The 14,672-nt window shown below is 44.8% G+C and overlaps 1 protein-coding gene across 20 annotated transcripts in view; it reads left to right on the top strand.

Annotated features, from left to right (window-relative positions):
- Positions 1–14,672, top strand: part of LOC139264761 (uncharacterized) — a 460,034-nt gene that overhangs the window by 275,611 nt on the left and 169,751 nt on the right. For 19 of the 20 annotated variants that reach the window (XM_070881860.1, XM_070881862.1, XM_070881861.1 and 16 more), the window contains one exon: positions 3,170–3,211. The exons of the other annotated variant lie outside the window; for it this stretch is intronic. In XM_070881860.1, coding sequence (XP_070737961.1) covers positions 3,170–3,211 — 42 coding nt within the window. The remainder of the gene's footprint in view (positions 1–3,169; positions 3,212–14,672) is intronic. 20 annotated transcript variants of the gene reach the window in all.

Here is a 14,672-nt window from a genome sequence, read left to right as displayed (position 1 = left end):
TATGAAAGGGTTGAAGGGTGTAAAGTGAGAGATTGTTTTCATAGATTGGGGATTTAGTGACATTGATATAAAATGAAATAGTGAACAGACAGTGTAATGGGATAAGCACAGACAACTCCAGTTCAAGAACGAGCACCTGTGCAGGAATGAGGGGCCAAAGGACCTTCTTTACATTCTGATTGTATGAAGAAGTTTATTATATTGTTAGACAAACATAGCAACGCAGTTCACTTTGTAATACAAATCCAAATATATATATACATGGGGTGAAGGTCATTACATATCTGAGAGCGCAAACTATTATTTCAAAATCCTCTGATAAAAGAGATATTAGGGAACATTTTCTGGTCAATGGGATTGCACAAGTAATCCACTCCCTACAGCATAATGAATTGCTCGAACATAATGACCATGTAGATGCCGCTCACACATTTAAAGGTAAAAGTGCCTGAAGTGCATATCAGGAGCTTGGGCTATTATTTTTTTAATAATTCATTCTCAGGATGTGGGTGTCACTGACAAGGCCGGAATTTATTGCTCTTCCCTGTGATATAACTGAATGGTTTGCTAGGCCACTTCAGAGGGCATGTTGGTATGGGACTGGAGTCACATATAGGACTAGAATGGATAAGGGCAGCAGGTTTCCTTCACTAAAGAACATTTCGGAGCCAGTGGGTTTTTATGCCAACCCGATAGCTCCATGGTCACTTTTACAGATGGCTGCTTTTTATTGAAACTAAATTCAAATTCTGCAACTGTTATGGTGGGGATTTGAACTCATGTTCCCTGAATTTTTAAATCCAGCAACATAACCACTCCACCATCGTACCCATGTATAGCAAGGCATGACAGAAGGCATCAGTGCTGAATTTCACATACCCACCTTTATGCCAACCAGGTCCCAGCGCACCTTCCTGTCAATGATAACTGCATCTGTAGGTTCCAGGTCAGAATAGAGTCAGTGGCACGGCTGTGCTGTCATCTTTCCAACATTGGGGCTCACTGTCAATCCCAGTCAAGGCCATCACAGCTCTCAAAAATCTCTAGTTCTGCCTGATTCCAGGCGAGAATCTGCGGTCTCAGCAATACCCGCAATCTTTTCACTCAGAGGTCATTGTGTTACTGACTGAGTCAAAAATTGAAGTGGGGTCATTGATGGCGTCAATGTGGCCATCCAGGCAGCAAAGTCCAATTCCTTCTCCAGCACCATCACTTGTTACCCCCGCACCTGTGCATATTTACTCACCCAATGCAACCATCTGACGCTTAATAACTGCATCTCCAGGTCATGTGAGAGGGACACAGGGTTTTGAGGCTCTGTCTTGGGATTGGCATTGATTAAAGGCCTACAACGACAGAAACAGGTTAAATGTTAGTTCCAAGGCACAATATCAAACAGAGCTTGCAATTACATAAGAACATAAGAATTAGGAACAGGAGTCAGCCATCTAGCCCCTCGAGCCTGCTCCGCCATTCAACAAGATCATGGCTGATCTGGCCGTGGACTCAGCTCCACTTACCCGCCCGCTCCCCATAACCCTTAATTCCCTTATTGGTTAAAAATCTATCTATCTGTGATTTGAATACATTCAATGAGCTAGACTCAACTGCTTCCTTGGGCAGAGAATTCCACAGATTCACAACCCTCTGGGAGAAGAAATTCCTTCTCAACTCGGTTTTAAATTGGCTCCCCCGTATTTTGAGGCTGTGCCCCCTAGTTCTAGTCTCCCCGACCAGTGGAAACAACCTCTCTGCCTCTATCTTGTCTATCCCTTTCATTATTTTAAATGTTTCTATAAGACCACCCCTCATCTTTCTGAACGGGTCCAACGAGTAAAGACCCAGTCTAGTCTACTTAATCTATCATCATAAGGTAACCCCCTCATCTCTGGAATCAGCCTAGTGAATCGTCTCTGTACCCCCTCCAAAGCTTTCTTAAGCAAGGTGACCAAAACAATGTAGCCTGCAAGTGAAATTTGTGTGCTTTTGTGCATTCTGCTGTGTAGGAGTGAATGAGATGGGGCATCAGATATGAGATCTGGATGATACTAGCCCTGAGCTTCCCCTACTCTCCCTGTGAAATGATATCCAGGGAGAAATCCTCCAAGAGAGATGTCAGGCTTCTAATTTGTGAGTTCCCCTTCCAGTTTGGGTCTATTCTGTTCTGGTTTGTGCCATCTTGTGATGGAAGTAGTCTTGAAATGAACTGGACCAGTTCCTAGTTGGAGCAGAGATTGTGTCATACAAGAGGTAGGTACCAAGTAATATAAATCATGGTCAGTGAAGCATAGGAACAGGAGTAGGCCAATCAACCCCTCAAGCCTGTTCTATTAGATCATGGCTGATCTGTATCTTACGCCATCTATCCACCTTGGTTTCATAACCCTAAATACCCTTACTGAACAAAAGTATTTTCAATTGACCCAGTCTGAACAGGAGAGAGAGCATTCCAGATTTCCACTTCCCTTTGTGTAAATAAGTGCTTCTTGATATCAACTCTGAATGGCCTAGTTCCAATTTTAAGCTAATACTCCCTTGTTCTGGATTTCTGGACTAGTTTTGATCACCATCGGAGAGGAATTTTCCAAACCCCCCCACCCCCACCCTTTCCAAGTGGAACATGTTTTTAAAAAACCTGCTTTTCACATCTCCCAGGAGATAACATGGCACTTGGTGGCTAGGGCGGTCTTGGTTGTGAAGCATAACGCATGGGACAGGCAAGCTGGTCTTTTCCTGTCTAACATTTCCGTCTGTTCGTATTTTGGCTGCCATTAGTTTTTTTCCCTCTGCAACCTTGCGAAAAGTTCAAAATGTATGTTTAACTGGATGCATTCCATCAAAATTTAGCTGCAGCCCTTTAAAAATGTAATCAAACAAAGATTCACACTAGGAATTCATCAAGCATTACATTTACAATTTTTACATGCAAATTCAAGCCAATTTCTTTTACTGAGAGATACTACTAACACTCATTGAAAACCCTATAGATTTTCTGTATACTCATCTCTGATAGGCTAAGATAGGAAAATTGTAGAATAGAGAGACAGTCACAGATCTGGGCTCTCTCTGTCCACATTATCAGGCGTATTTAGTGTTAATGAGCAGCTAACCAACACATTAATTGATGTATAATATAAGAACTGAGACCTTCTCCTTTTTTTAATGGCAGCAATGAATGCAGGTGCACGAATGATGCCAGAGCTTTCAGTCCGTAAGTACAATCATAGATCATCATCATCATCATCATAGGCAGTCCCTCGGAATCAAGGAAGACTTGCTTCCACTCCTGAAGTGAGTTCTTTGGTGGCTGGACAGTCCAATAAGAGAGCCACAGACTTTGTCATGGGGGGGACAGATAGTCATTGAGGGTAAAGGTGGATGGGACTGGTTTGCACATGCTCTTTCCGTTGCCTGCGCTTGATTTCTGCATACTCTCAGCGTTGAGACTCAAGGTGCTCAACGCCCTCTCGGATGCACTTTCTCCACTTAGGGCGGTCTTTGGCCAGGGACTCCCAGGTGTCAGTGGAGGCTTTGAGAGTGTCCTTGTAACATTTCCACTGCCCACTTTTGGCTCGTTTGCCGTGAAGGACTTCCGAGTGAAGCACTTGCTTTGGGAGTCTCGTGTCTGGCATGCGAACTATGTGGCCTGCCCATCGGAGCTGATTAAGTGTGGTCAGTGCTTCAATGCTGGGGATCTTAGTCTGGACGCGGATGCTGATGTTGGTGCATCTAACCGCCCAGGGGATTTGCAGGATCTTGCAGAGACATCATTGGTGATATTTTTCCAGCGACTTGAGGTGTCTGCTGTACATCCCTGTCTGGCGTAAAAATAAAATGAGGAAGGTGGCTCAACCGTGGCTAACAAGGGAAATTAGGGATAGTGTTAAATCCAAGGAAGAGGCATATAAATTGGCCAGAAAACGCACCAAACCTGAGGACTGGGAGAAATTTTGAATTCAGCAGAGAAGGAATCAGGGTTTAATTAGGAGGGGGAAAATAGAGTATGAGAGTAAGCTAAAAGAGAACATAAGAACTGACTGCAAAAGCTTCCATAGATATGTGAAGAGAAAAAGAATAGTGAAGACAAATGTGGCTCCCTTGCAGTCAGAATCAGATGAATTTATAATGGGGAACAAAGAAATGGCAGCCCAATTGAACAAATACTTTGGTTCTGTCTTCATTAAGGAAGACACAAATAACCTTCCGGAAATACTAGGGGACCGAGGGTCGAGTGAGAAGGAGGAACTGAAGGAAATCCTTATTAATCAGGAAATTGTGTTAGGGAAATTGATGGGATTGAAAGCCGATAAATCCCCAGGGCCTGATAGCCTGCATCCCAGAGTACTTAAGGAAGTGGCTCTAGAAATAGTGGATGCATTGGTGGTCATTTTCCAACATTCTATAGACTCTGGATCAGTTCCTATGGATTGGAGGCTAGCTAATGTAACCCCACTTTTTAAAAAAGGAGGGAGAGAGAAATACAAGGAATTATAGACCAGTTAGCTTGACATCAGCAGTGGGGAAATTATTAAATTTAATCAATTATTAAAGATGTAATCGTAGCGCATTTGGAAAGAAGTAACAGGATCGGTTCAAGACAGCATTGATTTATGAAAGGGAAATCTTGCTTGGCAAATCTTCTCGAATTTTTTAAGGATGTAACTAGTAGAGTGGACAAGGGAGAACCAGTGGATGTGGTGTATTTGGACTTACAAAAGGCTTTTGACACAAGAGATTAGTGTGCAAAATTAAAGCACATGGTATTGGGGGTAATGTATTGACATGGATAGAGAACTGGTTGGCAGACAGGAAGCAAAAAGTATGAATAAACGGGCCCTTTTCAGAATGGAATGCAGGGACTAGTGGGGTACCGCAAAGTTCAGTGCTGGGACCCCAGCTACTTACAATATACATTAATAATTTGGACAAAGGAATTGAATGTAATATTTCCAAGTTTGCAGGTGACACGAAGCTGGGTGGCGGTGTGAGCTGTGAGGAGGATGCTAAGAGGCTGCAGGGTGACTTGGACAGGTTAGATGAGTGGGCAAATGCATGGCAGATGCAGTTTAATGTAGATAAATGTGAAGTTATCCACTTTGGTGGCAAAAACAGGAAGGCAGAATATTATCTAAATGTTGACAGATTAGGAAAAGGAGAGGTGCAACGAGACCTGGGTGTCATGGTACATCAGTCGTTGAAAGTTGGCATGCAGGTACAGCAGGCGGTGAAGAAGGCAAATGGCATGTTGGGCTTCATAGTGAGAGGATTTGAGTATAGGAGCAGGGAGGTGTTGCTACAGTTGTACAGGGCCTTGGTGAGGCCACACCTTGAATATTGTGTACAATTTTAGTCTCCTAATCTGAGGAAGGACATTCTTACTATTGAGGGAGTGCAGCAAAGGTTCACCAGACTGATTCCCGGGATGGCAGGACTGACATATGAAGAAAGACTGGATGGACTAGGCTTATGTTCACTGGAATTTGGAAGAATGAAAGGGGCTGTCATAGAAACATATAAAATTCTGACAGGATTAGACAGTTTAGATTCAGGAAGAATGTTGCCGATGTTGGAGAAGTCCAGAACCAGGGGTCACAGTCTAAGGATAAGGGGTAAGCCATTTAGGACCGAGATGAGGAGAAACTTCTTCACCCAGAGAATTGTGAACCTGTGGAATTCTCTACCACATAGAAACATAGAAATTTACAGCGCAGAAGGAGGCCATTTCGGCCCATCGTGTCCACGCCGGCCGACACAGATCCGCACGGCCCTTGGTCAGCAGCCCTAAAGGTTACATATAAACCTATGAACAATGACGGTAAGGCAAAGAGCACCCAGCCCAACCAGTCCGCCTCACACAACTGCGACACCCCTTATACTGAAAACATCTACACTCCACCCCAACCGGAGCCATGTGATCTTCTGGGAGAGGCAAAAACCAGATAAAAACCCAGACCAATTTAGGGAGAAAAAAATTGGGAAAATTCCTCTCCAACCCATCCAAGCAATTGAAACTAGTCCAGGAGATCACCCTGGCCGTATTCTATTCCCTGCAGTACTTACCATTATATCTGCACTGTCCAACAAAAGATCATCCAGTCTAATCCCAATTACCAGCTCTAGGTCTGTAACCCTGCAGGTTACTACACTTTAAGTGCCCATCCAACCATCTCTTAAAAGTGGTGAGGGTTTCTGCATCCACCACTCCAATGAGAAAAAACCCATCTTATCCAATCTGTCCTCATAACTAACATTCTCCATTCCAGGCATCATTCTAGTAAATCTCCTCTGCACCCTCTCTAGTGCAATCATGTCCTTCCTATAATACGGCAACCAGAACTGCACGCAGTACTCCAGCTGTGGCCTAACCAAAGTATTATACAATTAAAGCATAACCTCCCTGCTCTTATATTCTATGCCTCGGCAAATAAAGGCAATCATTCCGTATGCCTTCTTAACTACCTTATCCACCTGGCCTGCTACTTTCAGGGATCTGTGGACAAGCACTCCAAGATCCCTTTGTTCATCCATACTATTAAGTGGCCTACCGCTTAATGTGTATATACCCTTTCCTTATTAGCCCTCCCAAAGTGCATCACCTCACACTTCTCTGAATTAAATTCCATTTTCCACTGCTCTGCCTACTTGATCAGTAAATTGAGATCCTTCTGCAGTCCATGACTTTCCTCTTCATTATCAACCACACAGCCAATTTTAGTGTCGTCTGCAAACTTCTTAATCATTTTTCCGATATTCAAATCTAAATCGTTGATATATATCACAAAAAGCAAGGAACCCAATACTGAGCCCTGCGGAACCCCACTGGAAATGTTCTTCCAGTAACAAAAACATCCATCAATCATTACACTTTGTTTCCTACCTCCGAGCCAATTTTGGATCTAACTTGCCACTTTGCCCTGGATCCCATGGGCTTTAACCTTCATGACCAGTCTACCATGCGGGACCTTTTCAAAAGCCTTGCTAAAGTCCATATATACTACAACGTACACAATACTCTCTTCGATCCTCTTGGTTACCTCCTCAAAAAATTCAATCAGGTTATCAAACACGATCTTCCCTTGACAAATCCGTGTTGACTGTCCCTAATTAATCCTTGCCCATCCAAATGCAGATTTATCCTGTCTTTCAGGATTTTTTCCAATAGTTTTCCCACCACTGAGGTTAGGCTGACAGGCCTGTAATTATTTGGCCTATTCTTTTTTCCTTTCTTAAACAAGGGTACTACATTAGCTGTCCGCCAATCCTCCAGCACCATGCCCATATACAAAGAGGACTGGAAAATGATGGTCAATGCCTCTGCTATTTCCTCTTTTACTTCGCTCAACAGCTTGGGATGCATTTCATCCGGGCCTGGGGACTTATCTGATTTCAAAGCTGCTAAACCCCTTAATACTTCCTCTCTCACTATATTTATTTCATCCAGAATATCACACTCCTCCTTGATAGCAGTATCTGCATTGCCCCTTTCCTTTATGAAAACAGATGCAAAGTGTTCGTTAAGAACCCTATCAACATCTTCTGCCTCCACAAAAAGATTACCCTCATGGTCTCTAATAAGCCCTATCCTTTCTTTAATTACCCTCTCACTCTTAATATATTTATAGAACATCTTAGGGTTTTCCTTAATTTTACTGGCCAAGAATTTCTCGTGCTCTCTCTTAGCATTCCTAATATCCTTTTTAATTTTTCCTCTTAACTTTCTATATTCCTCTAAAGATTCTAAAGTATTTAACTGTTGATATATGACATAAGCGTCCCTTTTTTCTTAATCCTCCGCTGTAAGTCCCGAGACCTCCAGAGGGCTCGAGAATTATTTTTCCCAGCCTTTTTCTTTAAGGGCACATGTTTGGCCTGAGCCTTCCAGATCTCCTCCTTGAATGCCTCCCACTGTTCCGACACTGATTTACCCACAAGTAGCTGTTTCCAGTCAACTATGGCCAAATCACTCCTTAACTTAGCAAAATTAGCTTTTCCCCAATTCGGAACTTTTATTCCAGGCCTATTCTTGTCTTTATCCATAACCAACTTGAATCTGACTGAATTATGATCACTGGCACCCAAGTGCTCCCCCACTAATAAACCTTCAACCTGCCCAGCTTCATTCCCCAAAACTAAATCCAAGACCACTCCCTCTCGTATTGCGCGTGCTATATACCAATTAAAAAATTCTCTTGAATGCATCTGAAGAATTCTGCACCCTCTATACTCTTCACACTAAATTTGTCCCAATCAATATTTGGATAGTTAAAATCCCCTACTAATACTACCCTATGGTTTTTAGACTTCACAGCAATTTGCCTACAAATTTGCTTCTCTATCTCCCTCCCACTGTTTGGTGGTCTATAATACACGCCCAGCAGTGTGATCGGCCCTTTTTTATTTTTCAATTCGAACCATATGGCCTCTTTTGATGGTCCCTCTAACATTTCATCCCTCCTCACCGCTGTAATAGTTTCTTTAATCAGTACCGCAACCCCCCACCCCCCACCCACACTTTTTAAACCCCTCTCTATCTTGTCTAAAAATCCTGTAGCCAGGAATATTGATGTGCCCCTCTTTCAGCCATGTTTCTGTCATACTGTCATACTCCCAAGTGTCTACCTGTGCTCTTAGCTCATCCGCCTTATTCGTTATTAATATATCCTTACTAACAGTACGAATGCACATGAGACCCATACTAGACAGAAGGTCACTCTGTGACCAGTAACCTTTATTAGCCAGCACTGAAGTGGAGAAGATGGGTGGAGCTTCCCCTTTTATACCTGAAAGTCCAGGTTAGGAGTGTCTCCCACAAGTTCACCATCTAGTGATCAGTGTTTTCATGGTGTACAACTTAGGTCAGTTAAAACATGGATTACAATGACAGTTGAATACATGACAGTTATACTCCTTGCATTAAGGTATATACCATTCAGCACAGGAAGACCTCCTTGCTTACTACATACTCAGCCCTGTTTCCTCTGTCTTACAGGTTCGCTTTCTAGATTCTTGCGATCTAACTTCTGCTTTACTTCCCTCCCTTTTGAATTCGTTCTCAGGTTCTCATCTCCCTGCCAAGCTAGTTTAAACTCTCCCCAACTGCACTAGCAAAACTCCCCGCGAGGATATTGATCCCGGCGCTGTTGAGGTGCAACCCGTCCGGTTTGTACAAGTCCCATCTCCTCCAGAAGCGGTCCTAATGCCTCAAGAATTTAAAGCCCTCCCTCCTACACCAATTTTCCAGTCACGTGTTCATCCTCTCTATCCTTCTATTCTTATACTCATTAGCATGTGGCACCGGTACTAACCCGGAGATTACTATCTTTGAGGTCCTACTCTTTAATTTTCTTCCTAGCTCCCTAAATTCTTTCTGTAGGACCTCATCCCTCATTTTACCTATGTCTTTGGTCCCGATATGGACCACGACCTCTCGCTGTTTACTCTCCCCCGCCCCAAGGATGCCATGCGTCCGCTCTATGACATCCTTGACTCTGGCACCAGGGAGGCACAAAACCTTTCGGGAGTCACGTCTACGGTCGCAGAAACGCCTGTCTGTTCCCCTAACTATAGAATCCCCTATCACTAGGGCTTTTTTGTTCTTCGTCCCTTCCCCCTGTGCAGTTGAGTCACCTGTGGTGCCTTGAAATTCGCTCTGGCTGCACTCCCCAGAGGCACCATTGTCCTTACCAATACTCAGAATTGGTTTGAAAGCGAGATGGACTCACGGAGGGACTCCTGCGCTACCTGCCTAGCACACTTACTACGTCTGGTGGTCACCCACTTCCCCTCCACCTGCACGCCTTTAAGCTGCGGGGTGACCACCTCCTGAAACGTGCTATCCATGTAGCTCTCAGCCTCGCAGATGCATCTTATTGACTCCACCCGCTGCTCCAGCTCCAAAACGCGGATATCGAGCAGTTGATTCTGAAGACATCTTCTGCACATATGGTTGTCTAGGCTGTGCAGGCACGAACACATGGATCACACCCAGCACCCACACAACCCTCACCACAACCCCCCGCCGTCCATTACTGACCACCTCCCCATGTAATGGCAATAAGGGCTTGGGAAAGGCTTAGGGGGGAGTGTTGTTATGTATGCATGTTAATGTATGTACTGTAGAAACATAGAAAATTGGTGCAGGAGTAGTCCATTCAGCCCTTCAAGCCTGCACCACCATTCAATAAGATCATGGCTGATCATTCCCTCAGTACCCCTTTCCTGCTTTCTTTCCATACCCCTTGATCCCTTTAGTGGCAAGGGCCATATCTAACTCCCTCTTGAATATATCCAATGAACTGGCATCAACAACTCTCTGCGGTAGGGAATTCCACAGGTTAACAACTCTCTGAGTGAAGAAGTTTCTCCTCATCTCAGTCCTAAATGGCCTACCCCTTATCCTAAGACTGTGTTCCATGGTTCTGGACTTCCACATCATCGGGAACATTCTACCTGCATCTAACCTGTCCCGTCCCGTCAGAATCTTGTAAGCTTCTATGAGATGCCCTCTCATCTTTCTAAACTCCAATGTATAAAGGCCCAGTTGATCTAGTCTCTCCTCATATGTCGGTCCCGCCATCCCGGGAATCAGTCTGGTGAACTTCGCTGCACTCCCTCAATAGCAAGAATGTCCTTCCTGAGATTAGGAGACCAAAACTAAACACACCAAGGCCCTGTACAACTGCAGTAAGATCTCATTGCCCCTATACTCAAATCCCCAGCTATGAAGGCCAACATACTATTTGCCTTATTCACCGCCAGCTGTACCTGCATGCCAACTTTCAAAGACTGATGAACCATGACACCCAGGTCTCGTTGCACCTCCCCCTTTCCTAATCTGCTGCCATTCAGATAATATTCTGCCTTTGTGTTTTTGCCCCCAAAGTGGATAACCTCACATTTATCCACATTATACTGCATCTGCCATGCATTTGCCCACTCACCTAACCTGTCCAAGTCACCCTGCAGCCTTTTAGCGTCCTCCTCACAGCTCACACCGCCACCCAGCTTAGTGTCATCCGCAAACTTGGAGATATTACACTCAATTCCTTCATCTAAATCGTTAATGTATATTGTAAAGAGCTGGGGTCCCAGCACTGAGCCCTGCGGTCTTCCACTAGTCACTGCCTGCTATTCTGAAAAGGACCCGTTTATCTCGACTCTCTGCTTCCTGTCTGCCAACCAGTTCTCTATCCACGTCAGTACATTTCCCCCAAGCTCTTGTGTGGGATTTTGTCAAAAGCCTTTTGAAAGTCCAAATTCGTCACACTCACTGGTTTTCCCTTGTCCACTCTACTAGTTACATCCTCAAAAAATGTCAGAAAATTTGTCAAGCATGATTTCCCTTTCATAAATCCATGCTGATTTGGACCGATCCTGTCACTGCTTTCCAAATGCGCAGCTATTTCATCTTTAATTATTGATTCCAACATTTTCCCCATAACTGATGTCAGGCTAACCAGTCTATAATTACCGTTTTCTCTCTCCCTCCTTTTTAAAACACTGGTGTTACATTAGCTACCCTCCAGTCCATAGGAACTGATCCACAGTCGACAGACTGTTGGAAAATGATCACCAATGCATCCACTATTTCTATGGCCACTTCCTTATGTATTCTGGGATGCAGATTATCAGGCCCCGGGGATTTATCGGCCGTCAATCCCATCAATTTCCCTAACACAATTTCCTGCTTTATAAGGATATCCTTCAGTTCCTCTTTCTCACTAGACCCTCGGTCCCCTAGTATTTCCGGAAGGTTATTTGGTCTTCCTTCGTGAAAACAGAACCAAAGTATTTGTTTAACTGGTCCGCCATTTCTTTGTTCCCCATTATAAATTCACCTGAATCTGACTGCAAGGGACCTACGTTTGTTTTCACTAATCTTTTTCTCTTCACATATCTATAGAACCTTTTGCAATCAGTTTTTATGTTCCCAGCAAGCTTCCTCTCATACTCTATTTTCCCCCTCCTAATTAAACCCTTTGTCCTCCCCTGCTGTATTTACAAAATTCTCCCAGTCCTCAGGTTTGCTGTTTTATCTGGCCAATTTAAATGCCTCTCCCTTGGATTTAACACTATCCTTAATTTCCCTTGTTAGCCACGGTTGAGCCATCTTCCCCGTTTTATTTTTACTCCAGACAGGGATGTACAATTGTTGAAGTTCATCCATGTGATCTTTAAATGTTTGCCATTGCCTATCCACCGTCAACCCTTTAAGTCTCACTTGCCAGTCTATTCTAGCCAAGTCACGTCTCATACCATTGAAGTTACCTTTCCCCAAGTTCTGGACCCTAGTCTCTGAATTAACTGTCACTCTCCATCTTAATAAATATTTATACCATATTATGGTCACTCTTCCCCAAGGGGCCTCGCACAACAAGATTGTTAATTAGTCCTTTCTCATTACACATCACCCAGTCTAGGATGGCCAGCCCTCTAGTTGGTTCATCGACATATTGGTCTCGAAAACCATCCCTAATACACTCCAGGAAATCTTCCTCCACCGCATTGCTACCAGTTTGGTTATCCCAATCTATATGTAGGTTAAAGTCACCCATGATAACTGCTGTACCTCAACTGCACGCATCCCTAATTTTTTGTTTGATGCTGTCCCCATCCTCACTACTACTATTTGGTGGTCTGTACACACTCCCACTAACGTTTTCTGCCCTTTGGTATTCCGTACCTCCACCCATACAGATTCCACATCATCCAAGCTAACATCATCCTTACTATTGCATTAATTTCCTCTTTAGCCAGCAACGCCACCCCACTTCCTTTTCCTTTCTGTCTACCCTTCCTAAATGTTGTATACCCCTGGATGTAGAGTTCCCAGCCTTGGTCACCCTGGAGCCAAGGCTCCGTGATGCCAATTACATCATATCCGTTAACTGCTATCTGCGCAGTTAATTCGTTCATCTTATTCCGAATACTCCTCGCATTGAGGCACAGAGCCTTCAGGCTTGTATTTTTAACACACTTTGCCCCTTTAGGATTTTGCTGTAATGTGGCCCTTTTTGCTTTTTGCCTTGGGTTTCTCTGCCCTCCACATTTACTTTTCTTCTTTCTACCTTTTGCTTCTGCCCCCATTCTACTTCCCTCTGTCTCCCTGCATAGGTTCCCATCTCCCTGCCATATTAGTTTAACCCCCTGTAACACTAGACCACTGAATGTACCTTCACCCTCTATACACCACACCTGTACCACCAGAGGAATGCTGCTGCTGGAGAGCTAAGGGTCACCTGTACACTGCAGGTAACCAAGTATAAAAGGGAGCTCACCTCTTGGTGTCCTCACTCTAGGAGCTGCAATAAAGGACTAAGGTCCATACAGTTCAAGTACTATACCCTTACCTCGTGGAGTTGTTATTAGAGTGCTTGCATATACTACAACTGGCGACAAGGTTACAAATTTCCACGCACAATATGTCTAACCTAAGCAACTTCCAACAATTCGCTCATCGGAAAAATTGGGATGCCTTTGTGGAAAGGCTCGAACACTTTTTTATCGTGATCGACCTGGCTGGGGACTCACCGACCTCGCTGAAGCTCAAGCACAGAGCCATCCTTGTGGGCCCAATGTCCACGGCCATGCCAAGGCCCTGCTAGCCCCAGTGAAGATGACAACCAAGACCTATGCGGAGCTCTTAACTTTAATACAAGAACAACTCAAACCTAAAGAGAGCATCCTCACAGCCGGACACCGGTTCTACACCCCTCGCTGGCCCGAAGACCAAGAAATTGTTAAATATGCTGCAGATCTGAGAAGATTGGCTGCACCATGTGATTTTGGCGACCACCTCACCGAAGCTCTAAGGGACATCTTCGTTATTGGAATTGGCCACGAGGGCCTCCTCCATAAGCTGCTCTTTGCGGACACTACGGTCATCCTGCAGAAGGCAATCAAAGTGAGCCAGGCATTCATGATTTTGGTCTGCGACTCCAAAAGGATGATGACTCACCTCCAGGACTCTAACCCGACCAGGACAGTGAACCAAATGGTGACTTTCAGAGGAAAGACTGCTGCCCCGAGTCCCGCAACCCTGAGTCCGCCACATGGGACCAACCGGCTAGCCCCGTGCTGACACTGTGGAGGGCCCACCAGTGCCGATACAAAGACTATACCTGCAAAGGCTGCAACACTAAAGTTCACCTTCAGCAAATGTGTGGAAGAAGTTTTACTCACCAAGTCGCTGAAGAGTTGGCCGATCACCCGGGCTCCACTGCTGATGTAGACAAAGCGGCTCAGCCCCTGGAAGAGGAGTATGGAATGTATACGTGTTCCACCGAGAGTTCCCCGTGGAAAATGGAAGTGAAAATCAACGGGGTTCCAGTCTCGATGGAGATCGACACAGGGGCGAGCCAGTCGCTGATGAATCAGACGGCCTTTGAGAAACTTTGGGACAATCCCGCCTAACGACCCAAAATGTCCCCAATCCAGGCAAAGCTGCTCACCTACACAAAAGGCACCATCCCAGTTGTTGTCAGCGTGGAGGTCCAGGTGTCCCATGGCGGCGCGATGCACAAGCTTCCCCTGTGGATCATTGCCGGTGATGGTCCAACACTGCTGAGAAGAAGATCGATGAAGCAAGTCCAAATCTGTCAGAGTGACGAAGGCCTCCGGGCCCCGGCAATCGACATCCTACTCGGCCCCAAACTTGGATCCATCGCAGCACC

Source organism: Pristiophorus japonicus, chromosome 5, assembly GCF_044704955.1.
Source record: "Pristiophorus japonicus isolate sPriJap1 chromosome 5, sPriJap1.hap1, whole genome shotgun sequence".
NCBI classification, from domain to species: Eukaryota; Metazoa; Chordata; class Chondrichthyes; family Pristiophoridae; genus Pristiophorus; species Pristiophorus japonicus.
The sequence above is the reverse complement of the archived record's forward strand: the minus strand, read 5'-3'. Positions and strand labels throughout refer to the sequence as shown.